The sequence below is a fragment of the Nicotiana tomentosiformis genome, chromosome 2, assembly GCF_000390325.3.
Source record: "Nicotiana tomentosiformis chromosome 2, ASM39032v3, whole genome shotgun sequence".
In the NCBI taxonomy this organism is placed as follows: Eukaryota; Viridiplantae; Streptophyta; class Magnoliopsida; order Solanales; family Solanaceae; genus Nicotiana; species Nicotiana tomentosiformis.
The window spans coordinates 86,127,992-86,147,861 of NC_090813.1; the positions used below are offsets into that span (position 1 = coordinate 86,127,992).

The following is a 19,870-nucleotide window of genomic DNA, read 5'->3' on the forward strand; positions in this document are numbered from 1 at the left end:
TTTAAATTTTATTTTCATATTTTACTTAAATAAAATGAAAAGATTTAATTATTGCTTGTAATAACAAAATTTTAAGATTATTTATTTACTTATAATATTAACTATTAAGCAAATCTATTCATGTCCTTATTCGTAATTTGATACTTAAAAGCACTTTCTGAAAAGTTTGGCCAAACACAAATTATTGTTCAAAAGTGCTTTTCAGAGTGATTAGCCAAACACAAGCTACTTCTCTACAAAAGTACTTTTTTCAAAAGGACTTCTCAAAATAAGTTGTTTTTTCTAGCTTGGCCAAACATGCTATAATATTATAAGTAAATAAATAATCTCAAAAATTTGTTATTACAAGCAATAATTAAATCTTTTCATTTTATTTAAGTAAAATATGAAATAAAATTTAAAAGTACTTAATTCTTTTAATATAAGTTAAATATATTAAAAATTATTTAACAAATATAAAAGCATTCACTCCTAAAGTCACTATATATTAGAAAGTTATCCTAAAAATAATAAAAAATATGTATACATTAATATCCTAAGTATTAGGTTTAACTGTTATTTTGGTATATACTATATTTTGTTAAGGGTATTCTTGGTAAGAAGAAAAGTCAAAACTGTTTTTACTTCTACTTTTGGGAAGAAGCTACTTTTTTCTGCTTCTCAAAAAATGCTTCTGCTTCTTCCCAAAAGCACTTTTCCCTCAAAAAAGCTTGGCCAAACACCTCAAGTTAGGAAAAAAAATACTTTTGGGGAAAAAAGTACTTCTGGCCTCTTGAGAAGCTCGGCCAAACAGGCTATAGATCATGTCATGGATAAGTTAAAAAGAAAAGTGAATTTTAGTTGAGATTGAACCGTAATTGCTGTTATTATAAAAGAAAAAGTTTTTTGTATTGGGAACCTTATGGGAATGTACCAAAGAAAGACACTATTTACCAACAACTAGCCATTTTAATTATGCTACCAAAAATAGCCAAAATAAATTACCAATGATATACAACATTCAAAAAACATAGGCAATTTTTTTTTTTTTTCAATGAGTATTGTTATGATTCATTGAAAACACATAGATGATGTGATATAAAAAATTAGACGGAGCTTGAAGGAGAGTTAGATTAGTTTGGAGTCAAAATTCATTACCATTAATATAAAATACTAAAAAATTTGGGCAAAAGGGATTTTTTAAATAGGTATGGTTGGAATTCATTGAAAAAATATAGATGAGACAATATACAAAATTCGAACAAGATTAGAGGTAATTTGAACTGATTTGGTATCAAAATTCATAGTTAAAATCGAGTTTAAAAGATTATTTTATGACACATGTATCAAACATGTATCACGTATGTGTCTCACACAGAGGTATACATGGATATACATGTGATATACATATGATACATATGTGATACACAAATGATACACAGTGTGATACACATATCATCTTTTTCATGTTCATCTTCTACTTCAAATTTTCATTCCAAACCACCTCAAGACTCTATCAAATCATCCCAAAAATGAGATTCAAGCTTCTTAAGATGTACTCAATCTATTCTAATAAAACTCACTCAAAAGAAATGAAAAATTTGACCTTTTTTGGCTACAAATAACTAATTGACTAATATTAATAATATTTGACTAATATTAATAATATTTTATGAATTGACCAATTTTTGTAATAAGCTAGTTATAGATTAACCGATAGTTTTCCTTTTTGTATTTTCTAAAACTACATAGACTTTTATATAATTTGGAATGGCTCGAAATCATCAACGGTTGTACAGAAGCCCATATCGGCCCAACAAAGGCCCATTCATGTTCCGTATAATATAAAATTTCGGGATTGAAATTCCTATTTTAACCTTCTGCGAAAGTAATTCATGTCTTCCTTGGTGTACTTTACTGCACAACATCCAATCAGTCGCTCAACGCATCTCGATGTAGTCATTTTCCGTTGCTAAAATTCCATAAAAGCCACTAACCAACCCATGTATTTCCAAATCTAGACACGCTTCACGTTACGGAATTCTCAATTTCTCATGCCTTACCGATTCTTTACCAACACCCCCCCCCCCCCCCCCCCCCCCCACAACGCTTAGCACGCCCCACGAAAAAAACTCCATTAATAAATCTACTTAGGTTTTTTCCTCTTCCGTTTTATTTTCTTTTTCATCTATAGTTAGAATTGAACACAACTTTATCTATTATCTTGCCCCTGTCTTCTTTCTTTTCGATTTTTTTCAAGTTTGTCTTATACATTTTTTTTGGACCTGGGACGTGCCCAATCGACCATTATTTCTTAGCATAAAAATCTGGTCACCACGCATTTATTATATCTTCCTTATTTTCCCCCTAGCACTTGCAACAATTCCTTAGTCAAGAACGAAATTGACACCCCCACTAAAATCTCCAAATCTGCACCTACTGCAAAAAATTGTTAGAAATTCTTGATCTCTGCTATAAAGGTACATTACCTATCATCTCTTTCATGCCTGTATTTTAGCTTAGACAATATTAGTGTTGATATACATACATATATGTAACATTTTTTATTTGTGGGGTTGCCATGGACCTATGTCTTCATACCCAAATACGACAAGCAACATGCACCAGTAAACCCTTAAGCACCAAAGCAAAATCCCACTTTCCTTTGATTTAATTTTTCTAATTGACTAATTACAAAGATTCCTAGGGCATGCACGATTGATACATACATTTGGGGTAGGTCAATTCAATTTGGTACTTTTTAATTTGGACCCACCTTTTCAATTTTGGTTACTAGGCTTTGTCGTAGTACATTCTTGATCTGTGCAAACAATTCAATTTTGATACAGTTAGGGTTCTTATTGTCTTGCTGCTAAGTGATAATTAAGATAATATAGCGTTTTGTAATTGTGTTTGATTTGTTAATTTGCAAGTTCAGACACATTGGTTTGAAGCTGCTGTCTTTGGTTATTGGCAGCGATACCAGTATGACTTGTTTAAAGCTAATTTTTTCTGAAAGTGTTACAGTTTTCTTAGTAACTCCCCAGCTTATCGTACAAAATTGACTAGAAATTCTGGTCATGTTTCGGTTACAGTTGAAATTAGATTGAACTATGGTCTAACTTAAATTGTGCAGCAGTCCATTAAAGCTGGACTGCGAAGTGGATGCTGAGATGGACAGCTGAAGCTTTCCGGGTTGAAACAGTTGAATTATTAGTTGGTAGAGCGGGATTCGACATGGATTAGGACTTGAACCAGCGGAGATAGTTTGCTGATTTGACTGATATAATTGGGCATTATTTACTTTATATTTTTTTTTCTAGTTTTGGTTTCAGAAATTTCTTCGCAGAAGGAAAGTGAGGACTTCAGTAAGATAAAATATGCTGCATTTTCCCTCTCAAATCTTTCAGATATAAAAGATAATTCTCTCTTTTTCATTCCTGATACGTTTTTGGGATCTATTTTTTTCTATAAGTAATCAAAGATTTTATAAATGCTTGCACTAAGCCAGTGCGACAAAAACATAACTACAAAATGTGCAAATCCCCTATTGTGTCTAAAATTGGTTTTTGGGATCTGTTTTCTGGAAATAAGAAAGATTATATTTTAGAACATTACTCATACTAATTTATGAAAAACTTTAAATTTGAAAATTTGCATATATTATACCTTCTTGTTACTCCCATTATAAATAGAGCTATCTCCTTTCTGGAAGAAAATTATTATATGCGTCTGTGTGTGTTCGTGTGCGTGCATAATTTCCCCCTTTTAACTATAACTTTGCTGTTTTGATTTTAAAATACCTATAATAGGTCTACTGACCTGATTTATGAAGTGCGATTATCTTCTTAGATTCTTACGGAATTTCTAGTATATGCTCAAGTTTCCCAGCAAAATGCTTAGCTGTTTTAAAAGATTTATTTTTTAATTGTATTTGATCAGTAGGTATATAAGTGCGAATAATATGACGGGAGCAGAATTAGTTGCAGATTTTGTAAAATACATTCAGCTACAGTACTAATTATTAGAGACAATATGATAAATACACACATTTTTTAAGGTAATAGTAAAATTCTTCATGCAACCTAAAAGAAAAAGAGATTTTTGACACTAGCAAATACACTTGTGAATGTTACCTTCTTATGTATTATTTCACCAAGACTGGATCCATGAGAAGAAGGCTTTAATAAGCCCTTACTGAAAGTTGAATTGTATAATTGCTGAAATAGATTCAGTTGGTTGCCTATTTGCTAATTGTTTGTTAATTGCAAGTTAAATGGATTTTTAACAGAGTTCAATTCAATCGGAAGAGTTAGTCTAAATCAGTTAAATGCCAACTCTGTGTGGCACGTGCTTTAAGATTTGAGTTCTAATGGATGAATTAATAGAGATTGTCTGGAAATATTCTGCCTGCTACTTCAAAAGATTGACATTGCTCCTGTATGCAACCTAGTTAAAAACTTGAAATAGGTGCATGTTTTGGTTTGTCATAAGTTCTTGTATTTGGCATTGAAAAAAGTAGTAACTTATATTTATACAGCTTATTGCTAAGAAAATAAACTGTATGCATGTAGTTTGCCTCAGAGGTTTGTAAATTTATTTATTCTTAGTATTTTTGGATTACTTGTTCAACCAGGGATATCGGTCAGGGTTTAGCATATAATATAGAGGTTGAATTGAGTACCAAAACCATACAACCATCGTATGGCAGTGAAGATTATTTTCTGCAATTATGGTAGTGCTCCCATGTTCCAATGTATGTTATGTCACGGAGTCTGATTGCCCTCAACAAGGCTCTGGAACTACTCTTATGTATGGTGGAAAATCAAACCACCTTGAACATGCAGAACAAGTTCAAGCCGGTGATGTGAAAGTCGATGACATAGTTCTTAATACGAAGGTGTGCCAGGAAGAGAAAGCAGATGGGCATCAACGCACCGTCGAGGATTTACCAACTCCAGACGGGCTCCCTACTAGAGATGCATATTATGATTTTGGAGGAGATAACCAAATGCTGTCGAATGATTTCCATGATTCTGGAGATGACAATGTTGAGGAACATGACCATGTTACAAGACCTGGCCTGGCGTCTGAGCGCCTGCAGCCAGTTGTTGACAACATTGAAATTGGAGTCCCTAACACTAACCAGGTGGTGGGATCCTCTCCCTGCGAGTCCAAGTGGCTTGAAGAAGATGAACCTCTAGCTGTATGGGTCAAGGTAATTATTGGTATTTGGTCATTTTCTCTCAGTATATATCTCTATAACCTCTTTGCTGAACTTTTCCTATTTTGATAGAGACCCAGTTGGACCCGTTAATTCTTATGTTTGCTTAAATCATCTTTAAAAGTAGATAGCAACATAACATGTTCCTGCATGTTTTTGTTTGGCGAAGGAAGTAGTTCCAGGTGTGAGTTGTCAAACTGAACCCGATTTTCACTTTGGAAGTCTTAGACATGAGGCCAAGCCATTTAGCTGTATAGAATGAAAAACAATTTTCTTTTAAAAAAGAAAGTTCTGCACATCAATTAGCCAAGTTTAGTGAGTCTAGGACATATTCTCTTTCAATGCAACAGATTGAAAATGTTACATCAAGTTTTCTGTGGATTGGTAAGATCATGAAGATACTTACCATTTTGGCTGATTAAATAAATTTTCTTTCTTTCCTTTTTTCATGTACTAAGAGGGATCTCTGAAATTATTGACAAAGGACTTTTGTCATGGCACATTACTTCCTTTTCTTTCGGTGAAGTTGAGTAACTTTTGTCAATAGCACACCAAGATGGTGTCAAAAGTATGTACATATATGTCTCTACCACAGTAATCTATCAAACTATCCTAATTAAATATACGAAAGGGGATTCTATCTTTACATAGTTGATATAAATGAATCAAAAATAGAAGTAAAGAGTAATATCAAGGAACATATGAGACGAGGCAAAGTTGACTTGTAAAATTGATGTTGGACTTAATTTGTTGGTCGACTTGTAAAATTGATGTCTGTCCATCTTAAGCAGCAAATTTGTATTTCCTTTCTATGCTCTAAAGTACTGTGGAATAATTTTAGTGTACAATATGATGCTCTTTGTAAATTATAATTTTATGGAAGCACATTCTCATTTTGCCTTTGTTTCCCAACTCCAATACCCTCCCCGACCCCACCTCCCTCTCTCCTTCCCCGCACCCCCCCCCCCCCCAAACCCACCCCACCCCAAAAAAAAAAGCAATAAAAAGAAAAAAGATTGGTTACTGATGATTCTCTATTGATTTGCATATTCTGTAGTGGAGGGGCTTGTGGCAAGCAGGAATTAGATGTAAAAGAGCTGATTGGCCATTATCGACTCTCAAAGCTAAGCCTACACATGAGAGGAAAAAATATCTTGTGATATTCTTTCCTCGCACCAGAAATTATTCGTGGGCTGATGTGCTCCTGGTTCGCCCAATCAATGAATTTCCGCATCCCATTGCATATAAAACCCATAAAGTTGGGGTGAAAATGGTGAAAGACTTGACTCTTGCTCACCGTTTTATCATGCAAAGACTTGCTGTCAGCATACTGAATATTATTGATCAATTACGTGCGGAGGTTTGCATTTGAAGCTCATATTATATATAGAGATACACTGAGACACACACTCACGTTTGACTCCTGCTTGTTTTTTCACTTTGTTGTTTTATCTTTTTTAAGTTAACATTGTTACTTGACTCATGTAGGCTCTAGAAGAGACTGGTCGCAATGTGATGGTATGGAAGGAATTCGCAATGGAGGTTTCCCGCTGCAAGGATTATCCTGATCTTGGAAGGATGCTTTTGAAACTTAATGATGTAAAATCTCCCATCTTTGAAGCTACAGAAAGATGCATACGTTCCCCCTTTTTTGTGTTTCCTTTTTCCAGCACTCTCCTTGTGGTTCATGACACTAAAATCTGGTTCCTGAACTGCATTGTTTTTGACTTTTTTCTGACACTGCAGTGCCATTCTTTTGCGTTTTTGTTCTAAAATAGTAATGTATCTTATGTGGATTACTCTTCTTTGGATGTTAAAGAACCATCATCATTAACTGTCAATTTTGTTGAACCCTCTGTTGATCTTTAAGCTAAGTAGAACGACCACTTGCCAAAGGTTATCGTGTCCAAGTAGGCCTTTGTGGCTGACAAAAACATCTACACTTTGGAATTTTGATACTAGCCAAATTTGTTGACAAACTCTAACTTGGTTGAAATTTCTTTTCATTGGTTGACAACTGACATTTTAACCAGTGAGTCGACACACGTGCTAGCATGGCCAAAATGGGAATGCTTTTTTGGGCTTTCATGCGTCTTATCATGAAGATTTTTCCAAATCGATCCCTTGAGTTAATACTTTCCTTGATAAAGTATAGTAATGAATGCAATAATGTATGTTTGTCCGTGCTACGTTGTATACGAGTTTTGTCAAGTGGAGTGTAAAATGAGTTCAGTTTACCCAACATCCATGCAACACTGTATGTTTGTCCATAAAGGGCCAAAGCAAATAATTGTGATTCGTAGAGAATCATGGTTTGACTCCGGATGGCTTGCACTGTACTTATTCTAGCTTGGCCTGGAATATTGCTTCTCTTGCTTGGCCTGGAATGATGCTATTCTTTCTCAGATTGGAATAATGCTATTCTTACTTCTGCCTGGATAACACAATCACTTTCTTCTGCAGATGATACTACCGTCATATAAAAATTCATCTTCGATGGAGTCTTGGATTCAGGGCTGTCAGAATGCAAACAGTGCTGAAGCAATTGAAATGCTGAAGGAGGTAAATCCCTAAATGATGCTCATATATGCGCCCGTTCTGTTGTACGTATGTGCTTTAAATTTTTATTGTTTGTTTTGCTATTCTTTTGTTGTCTTTTCCTTGAGTGAAAATTTCATTGCTTCTGGTAATAATGATTAATTAACTATTACATATGTCTACTTGACTTCTCATGATTGAGTTTTTGTTTGTTACATTGGAAGACTTTAGACTTTATTCTACACCACTGATGCAGTTATATGGATAGGTGCTGCTCTTTTGAGAGCTGATTGCTGCCTTTGAATGTGAAGTTTGCAAGAACTGAAGTATGATTGTGCTCACCAACAACCCCACCCCCCCCCCCCCCCAAAAAAAATAAATAAATAAAGAAATAGGGAAAAAAATACCTAAACTACCATCATCAAGAAGCAGAAGCCCCCCAAAAAATAAATAAATAAAGAAATAGGGAAAAAAAAACCCTAAACTACCATCATCAAGAAGCAGAAGCCCCCCAAAAAAAAGAGATAGAGAGAGAGAGAAAAGAAGCAGAAGCCAACTTCCCCTTGCCACTTTTGATAGGGGAAATGATGTATTTGTGTCAGTTACTGACTTGTACTTTCACCTCCTTTATGTGAACTCGTTAATCCTTGATTGTATTTGCTGCTTCACTGATAGCAATTTCTACCTTAATAGCATTTTACCATATTAGTGGAAGCCTCATTTGGTTGAATGGATGCTGAACTAGTCTTTTGAATTTTCTGATATTCATATCTTGGCACAGACTGAACCTATTATCCTGTAATTCAGGAATTGACTGGTTCTCTTCTTTGGAATGAGTTGAACTCACTTCCAATTGAAGCATTACATCTTGATCTGAACTCTCAGTGGAAGAACTGCAGATCTGAGGTTATGAAATGGTTTTCAGTTTCACATCCTGTATCTGATAGTGTAGATGTTGAACAACCGAATAATGGTAGCCCATTGGCGGTGGAGTTTCAGCAGAGCAGAAAGAGGCCCAAGCTTGAAGTTCGTCGTGCTGAGGCACATGCTTTGCCGCTGGAATTTCAAGAGTCACATCAGACTGTCACTGCTGGAATTGACACTAGTGTTCTTGGTGGCCATAGTGTATCCAACCATGTACTCTTAGATTCTGAACCTACAAAAGATGACATTTCTCTCGGAGAGGCTCCTCAAAGTGGTTCTCCCGGTAGTATGACAGATAGATGGGGAGAGATTATTGTTCAAGCAAACAATTCTGAGGTCATTCAGATGGAAGATGCGGAACTGACTCCTATAAATGGAGTTGTTACTAGTAATTCCTTTGATCACGGGAATAAGAATCGCCAGTGCGTGGCTTTTATTGAAGCCAAAGGAAGACAATGTGTTAGATGGGCAAGTGATGGTGATGTTTACTGTTGTGTGCACTTGGTCTCTCGTTTTGCTAGTAGCTCCACTAAGGCGGAAGCATCGCCACATGTTGATACACCTATGTGTGGAGGGACCACTGTTCTTGGGACTAAATGTAAGCATCGTGCCTTGTGCGGCTCTTCTTTCTGTAAGAAACACAGGCCCCACGATGAGAAAGGATCAGGCTCCAGTTTGCCAGAGAGTAAACACAAGCGAAAGCATGAGGACAGTGTCCTTAGATTGGATACTTCAAGTTGCAGAGATGTCATTCTCGCTGGAGAAGTTGAAGCTCCGCTCCAAGTTGATCCCATCTCATTTCTTGGTGGAGCATCTTGCAATAGAAACAACTTGATTGAGACACCTCAGCATTTGCAGACTAAGCCTAGTGGTTCGGAGATGCATTGCATTGGATTGTGGCCACATGGAAGTGAGCCTTGCCTAGAAGGTCCAAAACGATATTCATTATACTGTGAGAAGCATTTACCAAGCTGGCTTAAACGTGCGAGAAATGGCAAGAGTAGGATAATTTCAAAGGAAGTATTCTTAGAACTTCTGAAGGATTGCCACTCCAGGGATCAAAAGTTGCATTTACATCAAGCTTGTGAGCTTTTCTATAGACTTTTAAAAAGTGTACTTTCTTTGAGAAACCCAGTCCCAAAAGAAGTGCAATTCCAGTGGGCCATATCTGAAGCTTCTAAAGATGCAAAGGTTGGTGAATTCTTAATGAAGTTAGTTTGTACTGAAAAGGAGAGGCTGAAAAGTGTTTGGGGCTTTAGCTCTAATGAAAATGCACAAGCTTCCCCTTACATCGAAGAACCAAGTCCAATATTAAGGATTACAGATAATGACCAGGATCACAATGATATCATTAAGTGCAAAATTTGCTCAGAAATGTTTCCAGATGAGCATGTGCTTGGCACACACTGGATGGACAATCATAAAAAGGAAGCTCAATGGCTGTTCAGGGGTTATGCATGTGCTCTCTGCCTGGAATCTTTTACTAATAAGAAAGTTTTGGAAGCTCACATGCAGGAGAGGCATCATTCGCAGTTTGTTGAAAATTGCATGCTTTTCCAGTGTATTCCTTGTACTAGCAATTTTGGGAACTCAGAGGAGTTATGGTCCCACGTGCTCGCCACACATCCTGCCAGTTTTAGGTTGTCTCATACTGCTCAAGAGCATCATTTTTCCGTAAGTCAAGATTCGTCAGAGAAGCCTGATATTGGCAAGTCAGTGTCTGCACCGAATATTAATTTTGAGAACCAGTCTGGTTTCCGAAAATTCATCTGCAGATTTTGTGGCCTGAAATTTGACTTGTTACCTGATCTAGGCCGCCATCATCAGGCTGCTCACATGGGTCCTAATTCTGTTGGCTCTCATATCTCAAAGAGAGGCATCCGTTTCTATGCTTATAAACTAAAGTCAGGAAGACTTAGCCGTCCGAAATTCAAGAAGGGTCTTGGATCTGTAGCATATAGGATTAGGAACAGAAATGCTCAGAATATGAAGAGACGCATCTTGTCATCAAACTCCATGATTAGTGGAAAATCTATGATTCAACCTAGTGCAACCGAGACAGCTGGTCTAGGTAGACTGGCAGATCCCCACTGCCTAGATATTGCAAAGATACTGTTTGCTGAGATTAAGAGAACAAAGCCACGGCCAAGTAACTCAGACATCTTATCAATAGCTCGGATTACTTGCTGTAAAGTTAGCCTCCAAGCCTCACTGGAAGCAACCTACGGAATTTTGCCGGAGCGCATGTATCTCAAAGCAGCAAAATTGTGTAGTGAGCAGAATATCCTTGTAAGCTGGCACCAAGATGGTTTCATTTGCCCAAAAGGATGTACACCTGTTCGTGATCCTTGCATAGTATCCTCATTACTTCCCCTTCCTGATCAAGTGAATAGAACCAGCAGTATTCGACCAAATTCCACTATAAGTGAGTGGATAATGGATGAGTGTCACTACGTCATTGATTCTCAACAGTTCAAGCATGAACCGTCCGACAAAACTATTCTCTTGTGTGATGACATAAGCTTTGAACAGGAATCAGTTCCGATAACTTGTGTGGTGGAAGAAAATCTTTTTGCCTCCCTCCACATTCTTGCTGATGGTTCCGATGGCCAAATAACCACGAGTTCTCTTCCTTGGGAGAGCTTTACTTATGTAACCAAATCGTTGATTGATCAATCCGTTGGTCTTGAAATAGGGGTAACTTCTTTTGACTTCTAGTAGCCATGCAACTTCCATTTCATCCGGCCAAGCACCAGAACAAGTGGTTTTCATAATCTTAAGTTGTTGAATTCTCTCTCGCTCACTCTCTCTCCTCTCTAAATCATTTTTTTCTATTTTACGGCAGAGTTACCAATTGGGGTGTTCTTGTCCAAATTCAGCCTGCTCTTCTCAAACTTGTAATCATATTTATCTTTTTGATAATGACTACGAGGACGCAAAAGATATTTGTGGGAAGCCTATGTGTGGAAGGTTCCCGTATGATGAGAGAGGTCGGATAATGTTGGAGGTAAAAGATACTTTCTTTTGATTAGTGTTGCATATTCTTGTGACTTAGGTAGTTCGTTAGTGATTTTTGCTGATAATTACTTACTCTAGGATGCCTTGTGTACTATCTTCTGCTCAATAACCTGGATTTGTCTGATAACTGTGTTGGCTGAGAGAGTGTAACTACAATCACCATACATGATGCTAGTAATTTTGTAGGATGTGCTTGATTCGATTAGCATATTGCTGCCTGATTGTCTAACTTTATTGTCAGGAGGGCTACCTAGTCTATGAATGCAATCAATGGTGCTCTTGCAGTAAATCTTGCCAGAATCGGGTTTTGCAGAATGGATTGCGTGTGAAGCTAGAAATATACAAAACCGAGATGAAGGTAATACTTTGATCTGAAGTTATTAAGAGGTTAGTTTCTCTAGCTATTTACCATTTTGGCTCACAGGGATGGGCGGTCAGGGCAAGAGAAGCAATCCTTCGCGGTACATTTGTGTGTGAATATGTCGGAGAGGTACTTGATGAGCAGGAAGCAAATAAAAGACGCAATAGGTTGGCACACATTCTACTTGGTAAATTGCTTTGTTGCACTTTATTGCACCTTATTTATATCTGGCTCCTTCCTATTTGAGTAGGTATGGCAGAGAAGGTTGCGGGTACATCTTGGAGATAGATGCTCACATCAATGATATGAGCAGACTGATTGAAGGGCAAGCGCCATATGTAATTGATGCTACTAACTATGGAAACGTTTCCCGTTACATCAACCACAGGTACTATTGCAACTCTCTTGTTGATTTGATTTAATTGAAATGTGGTTATAACTGTGTCAATTTGCATTATATTTGGACCATCAGCTTCTATAATAGTGTAAAAGTAAAGGCAAAGACCAGGTTAGTTGCATTTTTGGCCAACTTGTTTAAGTAATGACAAGAATAAAGCTTCAAGCTTTATTTATCAGCCCACGCATTTATTCACAGATAAAGGTTGACTGAACTATATCTTGATGATAAATACATCAAAATCAGTAAGCAGGTGATAGCAGTTGCTAATGAAGTTCTTAGATTTGATTGTAAAGTTAATCAGTGGCTTGAAAAAAGTATTTTTGATGTAATGTCGGCATGGATAGTGAGGCACAATGTTTTGAAGTAGTCCTAGGATTGATGACGTTATGGCCTATGGGCATGAAGAAATCGCTACGTTTCTTTATAATGTATATCCTTAGTAAGCTGTTTGTGATAATCTGATACAAAATGTGAAAATGTCGAGCATGCCAACATAGATAAAATACCGTCACATGGAGATACCCCTGTATATTTGCCCTTGAGTTTATCAAATAAGTCAGTCTTACCTAGCTTTTACTTGAGTTTTTGGAATTCTATAACGTATCACATTTTTTAAGCATGCAAACATGCCTTTGATAAGGAATTCATCAATATGTGATGGGTGAAATCATTCTTGTCAAAAAAGTAAATAATCTCTCCTTGCTAACTGTTGAGCTTGACCCGAGGTTAACTAGATCCTTGATTAAGCTCATTCCATGTTCTTTTTCCTCTTCTTCCCTCCGCTTTCGCTTACTTTGGTCCATTCTTTTTGTTGAGAAAATGGCCCTTGGTCTAACTCACTCCAAAAACTGGCTCAAGTGGTGAGGTTGTCCAAGACTATATAAGAGGACTACATCCTAGTACATACACTTAACCAACGTGGGCCGGAAGCTTGGATATTTGGAGTGATAAGTAACATATCATGATTCATGGGTGAACCAACTTTGAGAAGCGGCTCCGATACGAATGGTCTGAATATGGATCTTGGATCGAACTCTCCCCAAAAGCTAGCCCAAGTTGTGGGAATGTCCAAGACCATATGAGGAGATTACAACTCTGCACAAACCAATGTGGGATACTAATACTTAACAACTTTTTTGTATGAGATGGAATATCTCAACTCAAAGTTGCTTTATAATGCCAAATGGCACTTAAAATGGTCAGTACATTAAGCCAACAAATATATTTATTGCAATAAGAGCATTAAATTATTTGATGATTGTGCCAACAAATCATCGAGTGCTTCTACAACTCTTTCTCTCTTCTTCCTTTCTGTGCTCCTACCTGGGTATTGCTGAGAGAATTAAATATATATAGCTGAAAATTATTTGATGATTGTGCCGAGTTTTTGCATCTTATTTGTGTTTCCTGCTGTTGGTGATGAGTTGGTGTGTAATTTTGTTTCACATTGCTTTCAGTTGATTTCTTACAAAGTTTTGGTTTCTTATTTGTTGCTACTTTAGTTGCTCGCCGAATCTCGTGAATTACCAAGTTCTTGTGGAAAGCATGGATTATCAGCTTGCACACATTGGTTTTTATTCAAGTCGAGATGTATGTTCTCTCTCCTCTTTGGTAGATATTGGTCTAGTAACCATGCACAATTGTATGATCTCTAAGATTTTGAAAAAATAAAGATTACTGCTCGTCCTTACTTTCTTTGTTGAACTGGAAATTTTGGGTACCTGAATTCATCTTATCTAAAACTTACCCACACCTGGTGCTTACACCAAATCATGCAATTTAACCATAGGAATTGAAAATTAAGAAAGAAACATCCAATTAACCATGATTAACTGATAAGTGTGGGGTATCCAAGACACGTGTCTTCGAATCATTGATTTGGTGTGGACAACGGGTGAGGGTAAATTTTTACTCTTTACGGCTCTGATACGTTTCCCCCCCTCCTTCACTTTGCCTTTTGTGGCTCTGACACATTGTGGCCCCTCGACTTCTTGAGCAGATACTTGCAGGTGAAGAACTGACCTATAATTACAGATACAAACTATTGCCTGGAGAAGGGTCTCCATGCCTGTGTGGATCTTCCAATTGCAGGGGACGTCTTTACTAAATCCTCTGCTTAACATGTTGTGCATTCAAAGCCTCATGCAATAAAATCTGTAGAGATTGGAATGCAGAGGCCTGGTGTGTTTCTTGCAGGAAGCGAAAAGTTTGTAAATGTCCTTAGGTTTCCTTGGCAAATATCAAATGGGTTTTCTGTGACCTAGTTTGTCACACCCGTCTGTGATGTAGTATTGAATTTTACCATCATAGGTTTTTGTAGCTTTCCCCATTTCATTTTTCTTCCTCTGTAGTAACTCCATTTTAATCAGAAATGTCCGTATGGTCAATTTCCACACCGTGTTATAAAGACGGATCGTCTCTTGTTTATATACTTATATGAAGGATGAGTACACTGTGGAAGTTTTTATTACATGGATCAACAAAAGGGAAGATCAGTGAGATTAAAACTTCATTTCTGGCCTTGAGAACAATAAGAAAGCAAAGGACAGGCCATAACCTATTGCAACCAAAATTGATTGTCCTGCAATACAAAACAGATGCACAATAAAGTAAAAAGCTAGAACTAATACCCATATGAGAATCAAACCAAAAAAAGAAAAAAGAGATTTAGGAAAATTACCAAATTCAACATGGTTTGCAAGTGAAGGATTATTAGTGTCTGATTTTAGCAGTTGTAAAGACATGGAAAGAATAACAAGTCCACTTCCAAGCTTTTCCCTGACAAGTCTCTCCCTCATATCGAACGACCAAAGTCCAGTTATTCTTTGATGAAAACGAACATCTTCAATGACAACTTTGAGGAATAAGATGATTCCCATCAAGAGTGCAAATTTGGCTGTTTTTGTGACTCCGTTGACCACGTTGACAAGGCAAGCCATTGCATATAGGGGAAACCACAAATACCAATCTGAAACCAAAGAAAACCCCTCAAAAAACAAAAAGAAACCTACTTGGGAATCTCACTTCTCAATAAGAAAAATAGCTAATAGAAAATACAACAGGATTACCAGGGTCATTGAATTGGAAAGAGGCAGACAGAGCAAAAAGGAGGGCCATTAAAAGTGAAACTGAAAATCTTGATGCTGCCATTTGCATATGAGGTTTTTGAGAAGATGAATTGACTTTTTTCTTTGCAGTTATGGGCGGAGGAAAGAATCTCTATCTAGCCCAATCCATCTAAGAGTAAATTCAGCAAAAGTTGTCCTACTCTTCATTAGTAACAAAAAAAAGTTTATTTTATTATGTCATGAAATGTTGACTAGGACTTTTGCATCTACCTTTGTTTGTTTCTCTCTGTGTTATGGAGAAATTTTTTTGTTAGTTTTCCTCATTTCACTCAACAGTTTTACATGAATCACTAGTTAATATAAGTTGGCCTCAGACCATGCTTTCTCCTTTGACTTCCATGGCCTTCAAATAATTGACAAATCTAGTAAGAGGAACGAGCTAAACTGTCAACAGGATTATAAGGACCTGCTCCTCTCTAATATTTCTCCAATAAATAGAGATTATTCAATTTCACCAAATTTTTATGTTTAACTTTCTTTCATCTATGTCTAGGACTGAAACTTGCACTACCTTTTCTTTAGAGAACAAAGAAACAAAAACAGTTTTAATCCTTTAATTCTTTCGTTAACAGGTAGTATAATATTTAATAATCTATATCTATCTATTTATACTATATTAAAAGCACGAAGACCCTTAACGAAATGCCGTTAGCCTTTTTTACCTTTTAGAAAAAGGTTTCACATTAGACAAAGTTGTAATTTTATTAACTTTCCTAATATCTGGCACTTTAAAATCAACTAAAATTTTGGTTATAAAATATTTTCTTATTAAACTAGGTAAAAAGTTCTAATATTTAGGATTTTAAAATCAATAAATTCTTTTCCTTATATAATTTTTTTCTTATTTTAAATTGTTAATGTCTTACTATTTTTTTCTATAAATAAAACTATAATAATAACGTGTAGATGCTCCAATATTCTCCAACCATAAATAGAAAAGAATATATGGACAGAGATATTAACACATATCTTACGTCTTATTTTTGCTTTTGGGGGAATTATTCTTGCACCTCTTTAATTTCATATTGATAATATTAAAGTCCCATATTTTATATTATATATTTTTCACCAACTCCTTTTAAAAGTATGACATTGAACATGAAAGTTTTTCCATAATATATTTAAATTCTAGAAAAAGCTATCTATAACTCTTTTTTTTTTGTTCGGTTGTGCATAAAAAATGTATACACCTATGGTCCTACACCAAGTTACTTGAATAAAAAGTCTCTATATCCTTTTCTATTCCATTTACTGTTTAGCTAAAACTAAAATAAAGAATAGTATTATTCTATTATATTTCTTTACTTTTGTTATTCGTTATACGAACATGAATATATACAATAACTTTTATTATTTTCTACTTTCATGAACCGATCTATATATTTTTATATTTATTTTGGTTTAATGTGTAAGAAGCTATAAACAATTATTAGAAGATATATTAAAATTTATTTTTCATATTATGCTAACTAGCATGAAGGACAAATGCACGGCTATAGACAATAGGGTGGCCTCATTTCGCCTTACCAACCCCAAGGAAACTCCGAATACGGGCCTAGATCATTTGTACACAACCTTTTTTGGTTCTAAGATCCAAAGTTGAGAGAAAAGCAGTCCAGATCATACGCTAAGGTTCCTAAGCAATCACTTAGCGGAAAAGAAAGTGATCTAGCGATGACAACCAGGAGCAGATAAAAGATTGTCCATAAAATACGGTAAATATAAAAGATAACATTTGATACATTCAGATGTAGAATCTAGATGCATGGTTATGGATGGAGAAGAAAGCTCTCTAAAAAAAAAAAGAGTTGATTATGGATGCTATTTTGCGAGAGTGTGTTTTTTTAATCTGTTAGAAATAACTTCTACAATTTTTTTTATCGATTAAGAAAAAAAAATTGAATAGACCTCTTATATCAGTTAATTTATGTCTTTTAGAATGAGCTTGAGAATACACAACTTTCCAGTTATTTTTAGTTTAACTTTTAAATCTTCAATAAGGTTATATGTTCTTGTTGAAACTAAAAAAAAAAGCATGATAATTTGTGAAATTGAAGTAATAAAATTATAAAATTGGGAGAAATATTAAGTTGAACCGAGTAATTGAGATGCTAGATTGAGAACTTCTATGTGGTAGAATTTTTTCCTTCTTGAGTAATTGACTGAATAGGATCAACAATTATTATTTTCAAGAATTCTTTTTTTGTAAATTTTTATTTTTGTAACTTAAACATAATTTTCACTATAAAAAGCATATAATTCATTGAGACAGGTTACACGCGCAAAGCGCGTACTCTAAGACTAGTATTATATTAAAAGCACAAAGGCTCTTAACGAAATGTCGTTCGACTTTTTTGCCCCTTTAAAATAGAGTTCACACTACACAAAATAGTCATTTGATTATTTTCATAATATTTAGAATTTTAAAATTAACTAAACTTTTTTACTATCAAACCTTTTGTTATTTGAACTATGTATAAACTCCTAATATTTAGGAATTTCATTCTTTTTTCCTTTTTGAATAATTTATGCCAATTAAAAAATTAGGCAATATTTTCGCTTCTGCTTGCATATACACAAATCATACTTTTAGTTTTATGTACCTGATCAAATCTAAAGTTGTATGAATTTATATTTCCCAATTAATCAATGTGCGTTGGGAGTTAATAACCAATCATCATTTAGTGGAGGTGATTACTTTAAGTAACTTCTGATAATCACTTATATTGTTTATGAAATATTAATTAATCCACAACAAACAACTCTTAGAGTTTAGAATCTGCTAAGCTGATCTATAGATTGTTTTCTTTTATTTATCTTCTTTTACTCTTTGCTTGAAATTTATAATTAAAAGAAAAAGATGGTTGCTGCAAAAAGAAACTAACCTACGTACACTAATCGAAACAAAATTATCATTTAACTATTAATTTAAGATTTTAAATTAATGATTTATTAAGTTCTATTAGTTAGAACTTAAAAAAATTAATTAAAATAGCTTATATATATATATATATATATATATATATATATATTCTTATTTGACCAACTTTTATATTTAATAAAAAATAAATTAAACAACAAGCATATAAAGTAAACTTGTGACTACAATTAATATTTTAAATTTTCGATAAATATAATTGATACTTTCAGATAGCGATAACTTTTATCATTTTATTCTCCTATAATTTTGAAAAAAATTTCTAATCACCGTGAACTCTTAAAATTTCAAGGCCATTTATTGGTAGATTCCGTCTAGCATTGGCAAAGATGGTAAAAAAGAGGTTTAGACTTTAACGAAAAACAATTCGGGCAAATTTTCTACACGAAAAAAAGGTCCACTTAACTTACCTATAATTTTGATAAATTGTGGATGACAAATAAGATTTTTATGCACCTAAGTTACAACAAAAAATTATTCAATCACCATGTTGAAAGATCTTTAAATATCGAAGATTAAAAAAACATAGCTAAGATAAGAATCCCAAAAAAGAAGGAAAAAAAAACAAAAAAACAGAGCATGTTTTTAATTTTACAATCACTTTTGTAATACTTGGAAAAGTGAAGTAGTTTATGAAAAATAATTCAACTTCCTTTTTCTACCTACACCATTTATTTAGAATCTTGACAAATGAGGATCAGATATTTATCGATTCCTTACAGAATAATTAGAAAAAGTTTTATTCACCATGTTAATCTATACAACTAATTTGACTAAATTGATCATCATGTTCAAAAGATATTGAATTTAGCAATCGTGTCAATAATAACATTTTTCGTCATCATTTAAATAAAAATTGCATTTATCTTAACGTCAACTGGAATTTTTTAAAATTCTATTCTTTTGTATAAATGTTTTATTGATTGACGTAGTATACATGCGCAACACGCGTACATTAAAACTAGTGGTGATATTGTTATGTAAGATTATATCCCCTCGCTAATTTAAACGCCAATATTTTGTTTTAAAATTAAGTTTCATTATTATTTTTGTTAATTTATATAGTTTTTAATATATTCAATTAGAAGAAGAACATCTATTTATCAAAAAAAGATTTGGGATCTCAAGATGTTTAAAATTGAAAACAAAAAGGCAATGTTTTTGGGTATTTAAAAATAATTGGCTAATAAATTAAAGCTCTAAGCATATGTGTCCTTCGCCAACACAGGAATATCATCAGATTCTTAAACAAAGTCCATTCCCACGATGTGGGGGGGGGGGGGGTGTAGTGAGGCTGTTTTCAAGGGAGCACACAGATTTTGTAAGATACCACACCCCACATGGACCATACAATTACAAA

At 34.7% G+C, this 19,870-nt stretch overlaps 2 protein-coding genes across 3 annotated transcripts; one reads left to right on the forward strand and one right to left on the reverse strand.

Annotated features, from left to right (window-relative positions):
• Positions 1–2,095: 2,095 nt before the first annotated feature.
• LOC104119512 (histone-lysine N-methyltransferase SUVR5) lies at positions 2,096–14,838 on the forward strand. Of its 2 annotated transcripts, none has more exons than XM_009631031.4 (12): positions 2,096–2,459; positions 4,616–5,197; positions 6,261–6,563; positions 6,692–6,802; positions 7,667–7,765; positions 8,549–11,362; positions 11,511–11,672; positions 11,925–12,041; positions 12,108–12,211; positions 12,295–12,432; positions 13,947–14,034; positions 14,444–14,838. In XM_009631031.4, exons 2-12 carry the CDS (start codon positions 4,712–4,714, stop codon positions 14,549–14,551), a joined length of 4,530 nt encoding a protein of 1,509 aa, XP_009629326.1. In that variant the 5' UTR covers positions 2,096–2,459; positions 4,616–4,711; the 3' UTR covers positions 14,552–14,838. The 2 variants fall into 2 exon arrangements, with proteins under 2 accessions (XP_009629326.1, XP_009629327.1); XM_009631032.4 differs by lacking the exon at positions 2,096–2,459 and adding an exon at positions 2,500–2,715.
• Positions 14,839–14,842: 4 nt separating this feature from the next.
• On the reverse strand, positions 14,843–15,801 carry LOC104119511 (uncharacterized). Its single transcript, XM_009631029.4, has 3 exons — positions 15,513–15,801; positions 15,125–15,412; positions 14,843–15,025 (listed from the first exon to the last, which is right to left on the reverse strand). The coding sequence occupies exons 1-3, from the start codon at positions 15,598–15,600 to the stop codon at positions 14,946–14,948; spliced, it is 456 nt and encodes a 151-aa protein (XP_009629324.1). The 5' UTR covers positions 15,601–15,801; the 3' UTR covers positions 14,843–14,945.
• Positions 15,802–19,870: the final 4,069 nt, after the last annotated feature.

Excerpts from the sequence above, each read along its gene's own strand:
- LOC104119512 (XM_009631031.4), top strand. The coding sequence starts at position 4,712 with ATGGTAGTGCTCCCATGTTCCAATGTATGTTATGTCACGGAGTCTGAT. Across the intron at positions 6,803-7,666 it reads TGCTTTTGAAACTTAATGAT|ATGATACTACCGTCATATAA; the intron begins GTAAAATCTCCC and ends TTTCTTCTGCAG. Across the intron at positions 11,673-11,924 it reads GAGGTCGGATAATGTTGGAG|GAGGGCTACCTAGTCTATGA; the intron begins GTAAAAGATACT and ends CTTTATTGTCAG.
- LOC104119511 (XM_009631029.4), bottom strand. The coding sequence starts at position 15,600 with ATGCAAATGGCAGCATCAAGATTTTCAGTTTCACTTTTAATGGCCCTC. Across the intron at positions 15,413-15,512 it reads TTTCCAATTCAATGACCCTG|ATTGGTATTTGTGGTTTCCC; the intron begins GTAATCCTGTTG and ends CTTTGGTTTCAG. Across the intron at positions 15,026-15,124 it reads TGCAAACCATGTTGAATTTG|GACAATCAATTTTGGTTGCA; the intron begins GTAATTTTCCTA and ends TTTGTATTGCAG.